Source organism: Nelumbo lutea, chromosome 2 (assembly GCF_056320005.1).
Source record: "Nelumbo lutea isolate HS-2025 chromosome 2, American lotus-T2T, whole genome shotgun sequence".
NCBI lineage: Eukaryota > Viridiplantae > Streptophyta > Magnoliopsida > Proteales > Nelumbonaceae > Nelumbo > Nelumbo lutea.
This window is the reverse complement of record NC_142685.1, coordinates 113,261,583-113,279,974: the sequence shown is the minus strand read 5'-3', so window position 1 is coordinate 113,279,974 and position 18,392 is coordinate 113,261,583. Positions and strand designations below refer to the sequence as shown.

General features: G+C 38.0%; 1 protein-coding gene across 10 annotated transcripts in view; it reads right to left on the bottom strand.

Moving 5' to 3' along the window:
• LOC148872914 (zinc ion binding protein) overlaps nt 1-18,392 on the bottom strand; it is a 98,007-nt gene that overhangs the window by 52,130 nt on the left and 27,485 nt on the right. For 5 of the 10 annotated variants that reach the window (XM_088970678.1, XM_088970679.1, XM_088970681.1 and 2 more), the window contains 6 exons: nt 15,718-15,819; nt 15,391-15,535; nt 11,167-11,310; nt 10,944-11,063; nt 4,490-4,546; nt 519-578 (listed from right to left, as the gene is read on the bottom strand). In XM_088970678.1, coding sequence (XP_088826804.1) covers nt 519-578; nt 4,490-4,546; nt 10,944-11,063; nt 11,167-11,310; nt 15,391-15,535; nt 15,718-15,819 — 628 coding nt within the window. Of the gene's footprint in view, nt 1-518; nt 579-4,489; nt 4,547-10,943; nt 11,064-11,166; nt 11,311-15,390; nt 15,539-15,717; nt 15,820-18,392 lie in introns of all 10 variants that reach the window. The other 5 variants (XM_088970675.1, XM_088970682.1, XM_088970680.1 and 2 more) reach the window with 1 other exon arrangement.

The following is an 18,392-nucleotide window of genomic DNA, read 5'->3' as shown; positions in this document are numbered from 1 at the left end:
TTTTCTCTAGCAAAAAAAAATACTTTGATAAATGGAAAAATGAAAAAAAAAAAAAAAAAAACTTTCAAAAGCTACACTTATAAACTCCAGATGGTCCAAAAGTGGCATCAAATGGACAGGCCAACAGCAAACCATACAGGTAGCTTTGGTTCAAAGCATACCTGGTACTATGATTAGACTGACTCATGAAAGTGAGACTTCATAGAATGCCATACAGAGAAAACAAGAAATTTGCTGCTACCAGATGTCATTCCAGTTCCAATTTAGACACTCGAGAACATTAAAACGGATTCACTAAAAACTTGCAAATTTCAGATTCCATTTATCAATTGGATATTCCTATAACACTTCTAGCAAAGCCGTTTAACAATAGCTAATTGCTCTGCCTAAAATTTGATAACTTCTTTTATAGGATCCTCTAGAAGCAAGAGATAATGATCAATTTTTCTATGTCTATACCAAAACAATAGCAAACATCATTGGCTAAACATAAAAGAAGCAAAGAACACAATACATACCTGTTCCCCAACACCAATAAACTTCAATGTGATCTCTTCAAACGATAATATGTAATTGATCTGAAAAATGGACAGGAAATGAGAATCAGTACTCATCATCTAAGAAGTTTTCCATTGTAGGTTGAAGTCCATGTCACTCCAAAATGGTAGTAGTTAGAAAATAAGCCCTATGTTTAGCATTTAACGATATATACAAAAGTAGAGAAGCAAGTTCATTTTAAGTATATCTGTAGAATCTTTGGATCACAATGACCAGGGGTATCTAATTTTTTACTGTATTCATCTAAGATGCCTATTGTTCTTTCACTCCAAATCATGGTGCTGTCCTTTCTCTTCTGTTTCATCTTCCCTTTTATTCATTACTTCTTACTGTTTACTTGTTCTATACATATAAGTTAAACATGAAATCTGGTTTACATCACAGCATATAAGTTCTTACTATTTATTGAAGATTTTTTGAAGTTTTCGTTTGGACAGTTTTTTCATGCACAGAAATTACCCTAGACATCTATCTTCCACAAAAACCAGAAAAAAAAAAAAAAAAAACAGAGCTTGATTGTTCAAGAGACCAAAGAAGGTTGGCACCATGTTAGATCTTAACCTCTGGCATACTTTTTAAACTACTGAATCAAATGAGATTCTGAGGTGTAGGGAGAAAGTAGCTTCTTCTTCTATTGCTTTATTTTAACACTGACCCAATATTTTGATCTCTATTGCTGCAACCAAGTCTGGTGAATTCTTTTAGGGTTTTTGGATGAGCCCAAAAAGAAAAGAGGGAAGAAGAATAAAGAAAGGAAAAAAAAAAAAAAAGAGAAATGTGAAAACATTCTAAATTTGTATGTTTTTTGTAGTAGGATCCCAAATTATTGTTTTTGGGTTGATTTGTTGATAGTTTAGGTCCAGGGGTTATTGCATCATTTTCATAATTCAGATTTTGGTGAGGGGAAGTTGGGTGAACATCTATTGGGTTTTGGTCTCTTAGGTTATCTATTGGGGGCTTGTTTGTAGTTAGTTTTGTTCTCAAGGAATTGTTTGTGAAGGGGGACCATTCTAGGGGCTTATGTGTAAATATATTAGTTGGCTTCTCTATCAAGGCATTGAGTCTTGCAAAAGAGAAAGGGGCTGTTTCTGTGGGGATCTTTCTCTGGTTCTTTATCTCTTGTTTGAGTTGTAGCTCAGCCCCAACTAGGGCATTCATGTATTAGGAGCTTGGGTTTTGAGGAGTTGACCTATTTTGGTGCCTTCCAATCCCTCTATCTTTGTGCATCCACGCGAGAGGCCAACTAGACGATGCATTTAGTAGAACTGTAGAAGATTTCACTTGGTGACTACAATTTCTACTAATGTTGTGGGATTCAGCTAAATCAAAGAACAATACCAAGATGACCTTTATTTTGACCCTATTTGTCAAAGCTATGCCAGGAGGTGACAAGGATATTTGAGCCAAGTTTGTGTAGAATGATGGTTACCAATTCATGGACAATAGGTTATGTATTCCATCAAGGTCTTTAAGAATATTACTCATTGTCGGTTTATACTGCAAGGGACATTTTGACCACAAGACACTTGAAATAGTCTCCAACAGATACTTTTGGTCAGGGCTACAAAAGGATGTGTTCTACTATGTTAATAGGTGTCACAAGTGCCAAACATCTAAGGAACAACATCAAAATACAGGTTTATATCTTCCCTTCCCATACCAAAAGCACCGTAGACTGATATTATTATGGATTTTGTGTTGAGGAGTTTAGTAGGAAACTACTTGAAGCAATGGGATCTTATCCTACCACAAACTGGGTTTTCCTTCAATGATTCAATTAACAACTCTACAGGGAAGAATCCTTTTGAGGTTGTGTATGGTCAGTCACCTAAAGGTGTTGTTGATCTATTTCCTATAATAGGGTTGCAACAAGTGAGTGATGATGTCAAGGCCTTAGCAGAATCCATACAAGAGATTCAAGAAAATGTTCAACCGAAGTTGAAAGAAAACAACCCAAGGTATAAAGGGTTTCATGAGGGCGACCTAGTCATGGTTTATTTGTGTCCTGAAAAAGATTGGCCCATGTCAAGTGTTGAGAAAGTTTGGGGACAATGCATACAAAATTGAACTACCAGCTGGTTTGTTCGTTTCACCCATTTTTAATGTAGCAGACCTCTACGATTAACATGGAGGTCTAGAACCAACAACAAAGGTTGATCAAGGACAGGCACAAAGGGCCAACCGTTCTAATAACCAACACTGGAAATGGAGCCTATTTTAGGTTCTTAGTCAAGTGGAAAGGGAAAACAACAATTGAGAACTCCTGGACTAGTGAAGAGTTTATGAAGCTAGATGGAGACATGTGCAAGGCTTAAAATTGCTGCTCACATGGGGTCGAGCTCTTGGTTAGCTTTGTTGACAGCTTGGATCCAAGGGTATTTTTGTCATTTTCATAAATAAAATTCCGATCAGGGACATGTGGGTGAACATCTATTGGGTTTTGGTCTCCTAGGCCTTTTTAGAAATTGTTTGTTAAGGGGGAACATTCTAAGGGATTAAGTGTAAATACTTTAGTTGTCTTCTCCAGCAAGCCATTGAGTCTTATAAAAGAGAAAGGGGCTGTTTTTGTAGGGGGAACATTCTCCCTTGTTTGAACTTAGCTCAGCCCCAACTAGGGCTTTCAAGTATTGGGAGCTTGGGTTTTGAGGAGTCGACCCATTTTGGCGCTTTCCAATCCCTCTATCACTCAATGTCTGTGTGAGAGGCCAACTTGACGCAGCATTGCTATATATACTTGGAAATGGTTCACAGAGAGGACCTTTGACCATTTCCAAGCTTGAAAGGAATGAATAGATCAAAGTCAACTTGATTTTTATGAGTTATGACACCTTTGCAGATACTATGACCGTACAGGGTTGAAGGCAGCCTAGAGAACCAGTCCCTCCCATCATAACCATACTTGCTCTAATCTTCTTCCAAAGCTCATTCTTCTTAGTTCTGAAATGCCACAACCACTTGCTCAAGAGGGCTTTATTTAGCTGCTCAAGGGGTCTAATTCCCAAGCCCCCTCTGTGTTTTGCCAAATAAAACTTTTTCTCTTCATGGAACCCATCGCACAAGAAGTCACGTCAAAGCTTCTCAAGGAGATTGATAACTGAGGTAGGAGCCAAAATAAAGAAAATAAATATACTGGAAGATTTGAAGAGTGCTTTGGATTAGAGCTACTTTCCCACCTTTTTAAGTCACGTCAAAGCTTCTCAAGGAGATTGATAACTGAGGTAGGAGCCAAAATAAAGAAAACAAATATACTGGAAGATTTGAAGAGTGCTTTGGATTAGAGTTACTTTCCCACCTTTTTAAGTGTCGCTTTTCCAAACAGCAAGCTTTCACTAGAATCCCTCAATCACCAAATTCCAGATTTCATTTTATTATATGCCCCACTATGTGTGTTTGATCTTTTCTGTCATAAATAAGAGATTCTAGCTATTGCTTGAATTTATTGAGTTCTCTTATCACTAAGGCAACATACCAGGCAGTTCCTAAATAATTACACACCATTCAACACAATAATAAGATAAATAAATATATAATATGCATATTATTACTCCCAAGCTTTTTTAGTAAGGAATGCATTAAACATGATTACTTATCAACTAGTATCACCAATTTCAATTTCACAAACCACTTAAAGACAGAGATACAGAGAGCCTTGTAACATCTGACAGAATTTGATTACCAATGTAAGCAAAGTATACAAGCTAATCTCTTGTTAATAAGAAATGACCATAGTATAATGGTTGAACTACTTTACATTAAATAGCAAGTGGTGCAAAACACTACAAGAAACATACAGGGCTCTTACAAGTTAACCAAGAGGTTGTTAATAATTAACATAAATAATGGAACGGAAGCTCAATATCTTAATGTAAAAAATGAATATTTTGAAGCCTAATGCATGAACATAATTAAACTAAAAAAGTGAAGTACTCACTTTTGCAAAAAATGATGCTGCTCTAACAAAGTCTTTTGAGGAGAAAGCAGTTTCAGCCTGTAACAGAAATCATATTTATCATACACTGCCAAAAGACCACATAAGGTGTACAAATAACATATTAACTTAATAGTAAGGACAACCGAGTTATGAATGATAACCAAGAAATCAAGGTGGGACTTTGGACTCGATATGCCCTTTAAACATTGAGAATGTGCACTTGGCTATAGTGTATTGTTGTCTTTTCCTATTATTTGTATTTTGCACCCTTATAGGGACATGACTGTAATTTCTGACTTAATATATAATGAAATATTTTGGGTGTGAACAGTAACACCCTATTCTCTCCCATAACTCTTCTTCTTCTTCCAAACTCCCAAACTCAATAAGTCTTGGACTAGGTTCCTCTACCAACTCCCAAACTCAAGAAGACCTGCTGATGTCAGACCACCACCGGATGATGTCAGCAGTCCGTACAAGTACTGGTGGCAACCCTTGAATCTGATATACTCTGGTGCGACCTGATTTTAGGGTTATTGTGGTATGGTTCTTATCTTCATCTGATGTGTCTATGATTTTTCCTAGATTGTACAATCAAAAATTCAAGAAAAATACTGGTTCGATATTTGGATTTTTTCTTCCTTGTCTGAGTTCGACGCATGCTTGAAACTTGTTGGTTTTGGTTTATTTGGCATCGCTAAAGGTATGGGAGGTGGTTCCAAATCCTTATAACCTCTAATCTTTCTACGGGAGGTCGTTTTTCCTTACTATATGGCTGCCAGTACATTATTGTTTCATGTTGATATTGGTATCTTTCTGTGAAATTACCCCTTAAACTGGACACTTATGAGACTCGTGTTAGTTTAGAATGTTTTCAACCATTGGATAGACTTGGGAAGTTTATCCTACCAAGGCAGACACTGATGTGCTACCAAAGAAGTTGGGAAAGCTTGTCTCAACTTTTAGGGTTAGACCCAAAGCACATGCAGTGTGTGTTTGGTTGAAACATTGAACCCAGACCCTTTTCCAGTTATGCCCTGGACCTTGGAGATTGATGGGCAAAATTGAAAAGTTACACAACCCCTAGACTTGATTATGGTACTGCACTAGGTGTTGGATTGGGTCGTCTTTGATATGCCAATCAGTGAGATCCACTGAGGGTCAAAACCCGGGCATGTTGGGGCAGTTTGAAAATTCATCTAAGTGGGTTATCATAGTGATAGGATCGGCCCCTTTGTTGGACAAAGTGAATGATAGGGCTTACAGTCTCTTTGATGGAAACCTGAACTGTCGGTAGTGAATTTCAACTATGTTTGAGATTTGGTTTTGCAAAACATATTCATATGATCTATATATTATGGGCCGAGAGGTTAAGTGTAAGAGACCATTAAGAGTTGATTACCTAATAGGCTTTATCTTACTTAAGTCCATTATCCTCGGGTCTTCATAGGATTGTTGAATTTAATGATCATTTAAGTCTAAATGTTGGGCCCATATTGAGCCCATAGTGATGTGCTCAGGGGTTCATTGCGTTTAGTAGTGAATTCGGCCAAGCCTTTTCACAAAGACTGGGTCGAACCCAAGTGGACTTATGTGAGGTCATTGTGGGGTCCCACGCCATACAAATCAAGCCTACCTTAGCCAAATAACACCCTTGGGTCGTAAGCCTTATAGCTAATGGGCCTAAGGCTCATAATTAATAAGATTAAGATGTCACATGACAATTTGCCATGTTCTCTGGGTCGAATCTGGGTTTGGAAATGGGTATGGAGCACCCATCCTCTTAAGAGGATAACGCTTATCTCTTAATAGAGTCCATATCCAAATTAGATTTGGATAATCTCCTAATTTGATTAGGAGAAGTGCTCCATAAATAGATACAAGAGGAAAAGGGCGAACTAGACTAGAAGATCACTCTCTCTTGTTCTCTCCTCTCTTTTGTCCTCCAAGAAACCCTATCACGACCTAGGCTTTCAAGGACTTAGAGATCAGTTTTCTTATGTTTTTTTGCAAGAAAATATCAGAGGAACATCAGGCTCACCTTCCCCAGTTCGATCCAAGTAGTTGGGATGCAGTTTTACTAAAAATTGTGTTGATGAATCAGCTTCACCTACACACTGTGCCATCTTTCGTGGAGGCTGGTTTTTGGATTGATTTGGACATGAACTTCAACCTTGGGATCTGCATTTGTGGTATCCATATCAGGTATAAATCTCCCTCTTTGACTGGTTTCAAATCCGGTCCGGTTCAGTGCAAGAACAATCATGAAAAATGCAATTTTTCAAAAGATAGGGAATTCGATTCCCCATAATTAAGAAATTTTTGAAATTTCTCCCAGCCATCTAGCATGGTCCGGCCATCCATATGATGCATCCTAACCCTTCCAATATACAGTTGGTAAATCCTAATAGTGTTGTCTTGTCTAGAATAAAGCTTCCTTGCATGATCCCAGACCTCCTTGGTTGTATCTAAAAACATGAAGTTCACACTGACTTTGGGTTCCATAGCCATGTCATGATTTGCGCATCCTCTTGCTCCCACTCATCATATCCCTGAGAATCAGTTGGGGGTTTATCTTCCCTCACATGCTTTACTTTCTTCTTAGCTTTTAGAAAAACTTCAACAGATTTAGCCCAAGGCATATAATTCTCACCATACAATTTTATAGATGTCATCTGCACATTCAAATAATCAGAAAGGACCATCACACTGGACTTGCATTCACTGCTGTCTCCTATAACTGCACAAGGAAAAAGGGAAGAAATTCTACCAATAGTTTGTCACTCTACTTCACTAATTAGTCACCATACTACACACCAACGATTGATTACTACTAGGGTACCTACTATCATAGGTTTCAGCAACACTCACAGTTGTTCACCACTTTTAGCAACAACACCACTGTTGTCTTCCACTTTCGGCAATATAAGCCCTCACAATACACCTCACGAACAGGAAATTTTTTTTCTTTTTGCAAAACTCCTAGCTATCAACGAGAATTGTGCAAAACCCTAGGAGAGCATGCGCTGAATAGAGGGAGAAAAAGAAGGTTGATCTGAACTAGTTATCGTGGCTCTGATACCATGATAGAATTCAGATATAGTGTCCGCACGATTTCGGAAAATAATAATAACAAGAAGAAGAAGAAGAAGAGAGAAAACTGTTCTAGTCGAACTAGAGCGAAAAATTTGTCTTCTCTAGCGGCCAGACTTTATTTATATCTTTCTAAACAAATCAGAATTACTCTTATGCCCTCACTTAAGTGAGAGACACATCAGCTAACTTAAGATCTACTCATAATTACATTTAACATATAACTTAATGTAAAAAGCCTATACTACCCTTCTATAGTCGACTCTAACAAAGATAATACGGTTTGGCAATGCTAAGGAGCATCTTGAAAAGAATTTGCAATTATTCCTGGAAAGAAAGGGAGCAATTCATCAAAGTTCATGTTCTCATAGTCCGCAACAGAATGGTGTAGCAGAGAAAAAAAAACAGACATGTTGTTGAGGTGGCAAGAGGCCTTCTCTTCTAGATGAATATACCAACTCGATTCTGGGGAGATGCAATTGAAGTAGCAGTGTATTAATAGACTTCCTTCACAATCCCTTTCTCTTCAATCCCATCATCAACTTTTGTTTCCTAAGGATCCTATTTTCAGTTTGCCTCTCAGAGTCTTTGGTTGTAGTTGCTTCGTTCATGACATGAGTCCTGGCCTAAAAATTGACCATAAATCTGTCAAATGAATCTTTTTGGGCTACTCTCCAATCCAAAAGGGATACAAGTGCTTTGAACCCCATACTGGCCAAAGGTACGTATCTAAGGATGTTACATTCCTTGAGTCTACTCCATATTTTCAGTCCACCCGTCCTTTTCTTCAGGGGGAGAGTGTTTGTGAACATCGAACTCCTTTTTGTTTTCTTGTTCCTACCTCTATGGACATCCCTAGTTCGTCTTCCCCTTGTAGTAACAGTATTCCTACTCCTCCTCCTGTTCCTCTCCAACGGTCCTGGCAATAGTGGTTTATAAGGCATAGAAGGAAGGATACTCCTGAGGCAGAATATCCACAACAATCGAATCACTCGGTTCCAGGTAACTCTGAAAAGCAACCCTGAACTTCCTTCTCCTACTGTTATTGACCTTGATGTCTCACAATCTGACCTTGACCTTCCCAATGCAGTTAAAAAAGGAAAAAAGGAAATGTACTGCCTACCCCATCACCAACTATGTTTCTTATGATGCTCTTTCACCTTCCTATCATGCCTATGTTACTGCTATCTCCTTTGTTTCTATTCCTCTTAATGTTTCAGATGCAATTCAGTCATCTCAGTGGAATGATACTATGAGCCAAGAGATAGAGGCTCTCTTAAAAGACCACACGTGGGAGCTTGTTCCTCTTCCTAAAGGCAAGGTCCCAGTGGGCTGCAAGTGGGTGTATACCATTAAACATTGGGTTGATGGATCAATTGAAAGATACAAAGCTAGGTTGGTGGCAAAAGGATACACCCAAATATATGGGATTGACTATCAAGAGACCTTTGCTCTTGTAGCCAACTCTGTCCAAGTTATTATGTCTCTCACTGCTCATTATTCATGGCCTCTATATCAAATGGATGTCAAGAATGCATTCCTAAATAGAGATCTTCAAAATGAGGTATACATGGATTTACCACCAAGGTTAATCTCACCCAACAGAGGGGAAGGCTTGTCATTTAAGAAAGTCTCTTTATGGGCTTAAAAAGTCCCCTAGAGCTTGGTTTGATAGATTCAGAAAGACTACTCTCAAAATTGGGTTTCACAATCACAAGCAGGCCATACTTTGTTTATACGAAGGGTTAATGGCCTACTCACCTTGTTGGTAGTGTATGTGGATGATATTGTTGTCACCATGGTTTAAAGTATCGATATGATATGCCTCGTATCGGGCATATCGTATCGTATCTTTTGAAAAAGATACGCTCCGAAGTGTTTCGAAACCCCAACTTTTTTTAATAAAAAAACATGTTTTTAGCTTCCCAAAAAACCAAAATTTGAAAAAAAAACCTAAAAAAAAAAAGTTTCGAGCATTTCTAAGTACCGATACGATACTATCGATATGCGTATCATATCGATATTTTGAACATTGGTTGTCACTAGAGATGATCACTCTGGGATAAACCAATTAAAGTCATTCCTTGCTTCTGAATTTGAAATCAAAGATCTTAGGAACCTCATATTCTTTCTTGGAATCGAAGTGGCAAGGTCAAAGGGAGGGATATTCATTTCACAGAGGAAGTATGTCCTTGATCTCCTTCATGAGGTTGGGAAACTGGGGTATAAGCCAGTTGAAACTCCTATTGACCCCAATCATAAACTAAGTGTTGATGATGGAGATATTCTTCCAGACAAGGGTGTCTACCAAAGGCTTGTTGGTCGGCTTCTTTACTTGTGCCTGACTCGACCTGATATATCCTATGTTGTTAGCATGGTGAGCCAGTATATGCACAGTCCAAGAAATTCACATATGCAGGTTGTCAACAGGATTCTTGCCTACCTAAAGGGGTGTGCAGGTAAAGGAATGTTATACTCTAACCAGGAATATCTCAAGGTTGAAGCTTATACTGATGTTGATTGGGCAGGTTCTATAGATAATAGAAGATCCACCTCCGATTACTACACCTTGATAGGAGGTAATGTTGTGTCTTGGAAAAGCAAAAAACAATTTGTCGTTGCCCGATCCAGTGCTGAAGTTTAATATAGAGCTATGGCTCATGGTGTATCGGAGTTGCTATGGTTGAAGTCTTTGTTATCAAAAATTGGGATCCAAGATGAAACCCCAAAGATGCTACACTGTGATAATCAAGCTGCCATAAACATTGCCCATAACCTTGTTCAACATGACTGCACAAAGCATATTGAAGTTGATAGACACTTCATTAGAGAAAAGATAGCTAATGGAGAAATATGTGTGCCTTTTGTTAGGTCAGAGAACCAACTTGCTGATTGCCTCACTAAGGGTCTCAACAAGCCAAAACTTGATAGAAACTTCAGCAAGCTGGGCATTATAGATATCTAATTATCTATGCTCAGCTTGAGAGGGAGTGTTGAGAATGTCAATTTGGCTTTAGGGGCATTGTTGTCTTTTCCTATTATTTCTAATTTGGGAGCCCTTATAGGGACATGACTATAATTTCTGACTTAATATGTAATGAAATATTCTAGGTGTGAACAGTAACACCCTATTCTCTCCCATAACTCATCTTCTTCTTCCTCTTCTCTTCTTCTACTCTTCTTCTTTCTTCCTCTTCCTCTTCCTCTTCCTATACTTGACAACTAAACAATTCCTTAAAATTATAAAGTACATAAATACATGCAAAACATGTTCTTTACTTATAGAGTAGAAAAGAAAAGAAAGAACACCTAGGTTGCATCAAGCACAACATTAATTTTATTCACAACCATGTTCCATTACCTGTACTAGATATACTTGGTCTCTCTGTAATGGATCCCGACAATGAGCTAAAGCTGAAGCAAACTCCTTCATGTCTAGGTAAACCTGCCACATGTCTCGGCCTTCATCACGGACGGACACCTGCAGTATGCACAGATTCAGCAGGTTGAAGTTTTATAGCTGGCAATGCAACATAAAAACAAATGAACAGAAGAAAAAAAATAACTTTTTAGAATATACAAACCTGGAAGACAGAGTTTTGGTCATAAGCATAGAACAATCCTGCAGAGGCATCACTACATAATCCAATAACCCCACCTGAAACCGGTTCTGATGCATGATCAAAAAACAACTCCTCTATGATCTGTTCACTAATTCTATTCACAACCTACATAATATTAAAAGATCATATTAAACAAGAGCTATCAAAAAAATTACTTTTTATCAGCAATACAATGAAAAATCCATTCATTAACGTTGAGGATTTTGTGCAGTTTTGTTAGTTAATTTTGTTCATTATTTGTTTAGATAGGAATGGGGACCACAGCACGCTTGTTGGGACGCTTTAGAGGATAGTTTTCAAGGCGCCAAGGCAACGCCAGGCAACAGGGGGTGCCTTGTCACTTACGCGATGGATTTTTTAAGTAAAAACATGTATCCTAGGGTAGTTCCCTAGGTTCCATAATCATATTTCCTTAATAATTATCCATAACTTTCATAAGAAAAGTATAAACTTCATGTTAAAATATAGAAAATCAAAAAATATAGGGGCTCAACCCCTATTTCTGCTATAGGAATAGAAGAAAAGAAAAGGTGGAAGAAGAAAAAGAAGAAGAAGAAGAAATTAGTATATACACACACAATTAGTAAAGAAAAAGAAGAAAATGTGTTGATTGGACAACATTTTTATGTTCTTCCTTACTTATTGGTTCAGGTTTTGAAGTCCTTGAGGGTTCAATACAGCATTTAGCAATGTTTGTGTTGATTTAACCCTAACAAATAAGAAAATAATAAAAAGGAATTAGTATATAAAAACACAAACTGAATATTTTAATTTAAAAATGTCTATTTTATAATTATAACATCAAAAAATTAAGAATTTAAAGGTTTTTTATAACACACTATAGAAAACTGCTTGGCTATTAGGTGAGGCAAGCCTCCAAGGGTGCCTTGCTGCCTTGACAACTATGCTTTAGAGTGATGTTTCTAAGTTTTTTATTGAGTTTTTTGTGTTAACCACCCCATAACGGCATATTAGTTATTGTACTTATTTTTTACTTCAAATATAGATACTAATGGAGACGGCGGCCAGATCTGAATATCTGATTTGCTCTCTCTTTCTTTCTCAACCTCTTCTTTTCTCCTCTTATTCCACAAGAAACGCTTCTTTTCTTTTCTTCTTTAAAGATTTTTTTATTCAATGGATTTCTACTTGGTATCAAAGCAACTAGGGTTTCTTGGAGTTCGCCCATGCAGTCCTAGATTATCCGACTACATGAAGAGATAAAGGGCTGATCGATCTACTTCAGATTGCCCATGTCTTGGATTTTTTGGTGGGTTTCAGTCATCAAGAAGGTGATCTCTACTTTGGCATCAAAATCAAGAACCGGAGTGCAGGGAAGAGTCCTAGTCGAGTTGGACTCTTCAATTTTGACTTGGTGTTGGGTGCTTAGACTTTTCTAGACTCCTCTAGGTTTTTGGCTCTTTCTAAGCCTCCTAGAGAGATCGATTCACTGTTTTCTCTTCTCCGATCTTCTCGCACAACTCTCAGGAAGGGAGATTTCTCTCCGGGTAGGTTTTTACTCCCTCGGAAAGGTTTTCCACCCCTATTTGTGAGATCGATCTTATCCTGGAGGCTTTCTACCTAGTTACTTTTTGCTTTTGAACTGATTAAACTAAAATAAAGGATTGAAGTACTAAGTAGAAGTCAGTTGGTGACCTAGGTCTAGGTATAGGAAGTACCAGTGATCCTTTTGGATCTAGGATTATTACCACAATGAAATCGGATAGTACAAATTATTTAGAATGGGCCCAATCATCCAAGATGGCTATTGGGGCTTGTAGGAAATTGGGGTACATCACCAAAGAGGAAAAGCCTGATATAGATTCCTCCCAGTGGGTACAAAAAAATTACATGGTGATGTCTTGGCTATGTAATTCCATGTTACCACACATTGATAAAAAAATTGTGGGCTAATACTACAAAAGAAATTTGGGATGGAGTGACTGTGACCTATTCCTAGAAACAAAATGTAGCCAGAACCTATCAATTGAGGAATCAAGTGATTAATACAAAATAGGGAGATAGACCTCTTGTTATGTATTTCTCCATGCTAAAAACAAGCAGGAGATAGATCATTTAGAGATTGTGGTTTGGGAGAGTACGAAGGATGCAACAACCTATCAGAAGTTGGTGGAGAAGAACAGGGTCTTTGAGTTCTTGGCTAGACTAAACCCTAAATTCGATATTGTCAGGCAATACATCCTTTCCAGGGAAAGTATGACTCTTTCTCAAAATTATGCTTTTGTAACCGAAGAGGAGGCTAGGAAAAATGTCATGTTGAGACAGTCTAGGATTAACCAGTCAGCTAATGGTTAGTACAATCAAACCTAAGCCAAATGGAGATAGAGGGAGTAGTGAGATCGGGAGGGAGGATAAGGACTTGGTGTGTGACTACTACAAGAAATCTAAGCATACCAGAGACACCTGTTGGAAGCTCCACCCACAACTCATAATAGCTTGGGTCAAGAACAAGAAGGGAAATGCAAATGTGGCAATTACTGGAGGCTCATCAGGACCTCTTACCCAAGCCAACATGGAATCCATTGTAGTGTACGCTGTCATAACTAAATTGGATTAGTATGGGCAACTTATGAGTAAGAATGATTTGGTGGGTTCTAGTTCTTTAGGCGGGCAGCAAAGTGCAAGAAATCTAGGAGCTAGTTATACTACTTCTTTTGCTCATATAGGTAGTTCATGTGGTTGCAAATTATGCATCCATCTCAAGTAAGGAGGGACCTCCCTAGATTATAGACTCAGGAGTAGACCTGTTCATGGACCGGGTGGCCCGATGGGCCGGCCCGACCCCCAGACGGGCTTGAACAGGCTTTTTGGCCCGCAGGCTTAACCTCGGGCCAAAAAGCCCGGCCCGCATAAATTCGAGCCGGGCTCGGGCTTTGCCAAAATAGCCGGGCCCGAGCCCGGCCCAGCCCAACCTATAGTTAAACCTAAGTAAACTCGGCCCGACCTATAGTTAAACCTAAGTAAAAACCCTATGTGATGTCTATTTGAATAAATTTTTTGATTTGAGAAGGTTGTTGATTCACTTGTAGGCCCATTGTTCATTTAAATAGGGGAAAAAACATCTGAATTAAAATAGATAAAGTCTATTTGAATAGGGAAAATTTTGAATTTCTTTTATTAGGTCGGGCTTCGGGCTTCGGGCTTTTTATCAGGGCCGGGCTCAGGCCCAAGTTGTAGGCCCGTTGGTCAGGCCGGACTCGGGCTCGGGCCTAACATTTTTCTGTTAATAAAGAGTCAAAGTTCGACCCGAGCCCGGCCCGGCCCAGCCCATGAACAGGTATACTCAGGAGCATCTGAGCACATGACTAATATGTCTACCCTTTTCACTTCTTACCAGTTGTGTTCTGGTAGAGATAAAGTCTATACAACAAATGGTTCTCTTATTCCCATTGCTGGGAAAGGGACGGTTAGGGTGACTGATGGCATTACTTTGTTCTCTGAGTTACATGTTCCTAAACTTAACAATAATCTTCTTTCTATAAGTAGTCTGACAAAAATTTTGAAATTTTCAATGACTTTTCTTTTTGGTAATTGTGTTTTTTTTTCTAGTTATTTTTGGTAATTGTGTTTTTTGCAAGATCTAGAGTAAAAGAGGACAATTGGGAGTGGTCGTGAGATGAACAAAGTCTACCTTCTAGATGATCTTCCAAGACATCGGAGCCACCATGTTAATAGCAATAGTAGTGGGCCAGATTCAATGAGCCAAAATATTCTTTGGCATATTGTTTGAATCATCTTTCCTTCAATTCATTAAGATGTTTGTTTCCAAAATTGTTCAAGCCTATTCAATTATCTAGTCTAGAGTGTGAAAGTTGTCAATTGAGAAAACAATGTAGACATTCTTTTAAACCAAGTAATAAAAGAAATTCTTCTACTTTTGATATTATTCACAATGATGTATGGGGACTAGGGATGTAAACGGATCGAATTTGAATCAGATCAGGCAATAATTTATATACTTATATACTTTATATCAATAAAAATATTTATTTTATATATTTATTAATTATCTAAAATAATTAATTAATCGAGTTCGAATCGAATCGAATATTCGAATATTTAATCAGACTCAAATTCGGATATTAATTTTCAATATCCATCGGATTTTGAAAATGTGCTCATTGAAACAAAGCTAGGAAGCTCAAAATGTGTTTATGTCCATACCTTAACTTGATCCCCAATAAGAAGCAGAAAATGAAACTCAGACACTGCAAGGGACTTGGGCCTGATTGCTTCAGTGCCTTCATTCAATTTGGAATAGGCCAACAGAGCCTTATTCTCCACAAAATTTTCATCTCCATTGGGTGAACTACTTGAGATATCCAGGAGGGGTAAATGAGAGAAACAAAAGAATGAAACAAAAATATAGGTCAGAACAAAATAACCACTGATAACAATAATAATAACCAATAAATCATGATAGTGATGTAGGTAGGGAAGTATTTCTAGAGTAACAAAGGAAAAAAACGGTAAACAAGTAAAATGGTTTACCTATGTTGTGCTCCAAAATTTAAGTCACCATGATAAATGCCAGTTCCAGAAAGCCATGCAAAATGTTCCGCTCTCTTTTGCTTGATAAAGAAATGCAGTTCACTACAAGTAAACACAGAGAGCAAACCTCAATCCTTTGTTCTTTTTCTTAGGGTGTAACCAACCAGAAAAAAGATCATAGGGGAGTTTATAGTTCAAAAGTGAAAACAAAAGATATCTAACAAGATTTTTTATCAGTAGCAGTAAAATTTTATTTTAGTATGTATAAAGAATAATATACAGCAGTGTGTCAAGTACCGCATATAGGTTAGCTAGCCTTGGCTATCCACATATATTAGAACAGAAGAAAATGATATCTAACAAGATTCACAATCCAAACCGAAAATGGCCTGCACTCGATCCTTCATCCAAAGTAATTACAACATCTTCAACTAGTGTACTCTAAAATAATGAGTTACTGAATAATATTGGCATAATATGGATAAACAAGCAAGCACTTGAGAAAGCAACTAGAGCAGGGGTGAAAAATGACAACTTCTTGCATATGGATGTGTATTTGCAGTCTACAAGATTACATCACCACCAATTCCATTTCTTTTCAATTTATACAATATTGTACTCAAGCAAGGAACAACAAATGCATGGAAAACAAGCTCCATAGACCTGAGGTCCTGGACAACTAGATGTCAACCCTAGTTGTCATGAATCCCAACTATATGGGACTTTTTTTGATAATTAATCCCAACTATATGGGATTGGCTACACAGATCCTGTTTCACCATTCAGTTCTATTTATTTCCCTATCCATTGTTAAATTATGAACAATTGAATCATTTCTTACAGTTTCAACCTATTCCCTTTTTTGGTCTGCCCATAGCCCTTCTAGCCCCTTCAACTTGCAACAGATTGCTTCTTCTAACAAGTGCTATAGACGGTCTTCTATTTCTTTTTTTTTTTTTTGTTAATAAAACAAATTTATTAAAAGAAAAAAAAAGAAAATTTACAAGGTTACCAGAAGTCACCTGAGAGAGAAAAAGGGTTTTTTATTGTGCCTCTTTCTTCAATGCGCTTTGCCAATCTCCCTCCACCAACCCTTTCCTTGTAAAGAAGTCTGGTGTCAGTCAATTCCCCCTAAAGTTAAGGCTTTTTGCTGGGAAGTAGCGTATGGGAAAATTAACACTGGATTACCTTCAAAAGAAGGGACCATTTTTTGTGTATTTCCCCAAATCGGTGCACTCTTTGTAAATCTGATAGTGAATCTTGTTACCACTTAATACTTTCCTGTTCCTTTGCTGCAGAGATTTGGGACTGGTTCTTCACTTTGTTCAGGTGTAGGTGGAACATGCCAATGGAGATTAAGATGTTGTTTGGTTCATCAACTTTTGCATGGCTGAAGAGGGGAAGATTAACGTGGAGATGTACTAGAGCAGCAGTAATTTGGACCTTGTGGTAGGAAAGAAATGCTTGGATCTTCCAAGAGAAGGAGAGAAGTAAACAACAAGTTATAGACTGTGTAATGAATAGAGTTATACATTGGCTACTAAATTTGGATCTGCTTAGACAGTACTCCTTTGATGACATTTGGAGGAACTGGTACCTGGTGGCTTCAAGCTCAGTGCAGAAAGTTAAAACAAGGTTGGCTTGGGTACCTCCATTTGAAGAGTTTTTGAAACTAAATTTTGAAGGGAGTAGTCAAGGCAACCCAGATCCTTCTAGAATTGGAGGGGCCATAAGAGATAAGGAAGGAAATCTAATAGCACTCTATTCAGCACCAGTGGGGAATGGAGACTTGTTGAAAGCTGAGTTGTATGCAGTATTACAAGGTGTCCAGATAGCAAAAGAGATGCATGTGGAGAACCTAGTGATAGAACGGAACTCCAAGGTGGTGGTGGGCTGGATAAAGAATCTGGATTCAGTGATTTGGTGCCACAAAGATGAAATGAAGTTCAAATGGCTAACACAACATATGAATCTGGTTATACAATGGTGGGGAGAGAAGCTAATTGTTTGGCTGATTCTTTAGCCAAGCAAGGGGTAATGAGGGACTGGTTGTTTTGGGCACAGTTGTAAATCTCTTGCTGCTTTTTCATTAGATGTGAGGCTGCACCTTGCGCCTCTCCTTGGGATGCTTGTAACTGTTACTTATTATTTATTATATCAACGAAATTTTATCTTTATTCATAAAAAAACAAAGAAACCAAACCCCCAATATATCCCGCCAATCCAACAACTCGAGACAAAATTAAAAAAAAACAAGACCTCTCTACTTCTTTAAGACTTTCCTGGATTTCATCACCTCCTTTTTTAGTCCAATCCCAAGTAGACTCCTTTCAATTTAGTGCAATCATTTGACACCAAGACATTTTGATGTTTTCTCTAACTTCTGAATCTTCTTGCTATGAGAGTAGCCTTTCTGAGCTCCATCAGATCCTTAGACTCCTCATTAATCCCTTCCAATTCCAACACAGTGTTCTTCTCAAAAAACTAAACTTCACCTAAATCTTCACCCTTTTCATTGGCAACTCCTGCAAGTCTAGCTGATCTCTGGACATTGAAAATTTTTCTTCAAAACCTGCATCAGTCTTCCTCAAAGGCATTGCATATTTCTCTTCTAATTCTTTAAATGTTTTCCCAGCGAATTCCTCACCCCCTATGAAAAATAAACCCAATGATTT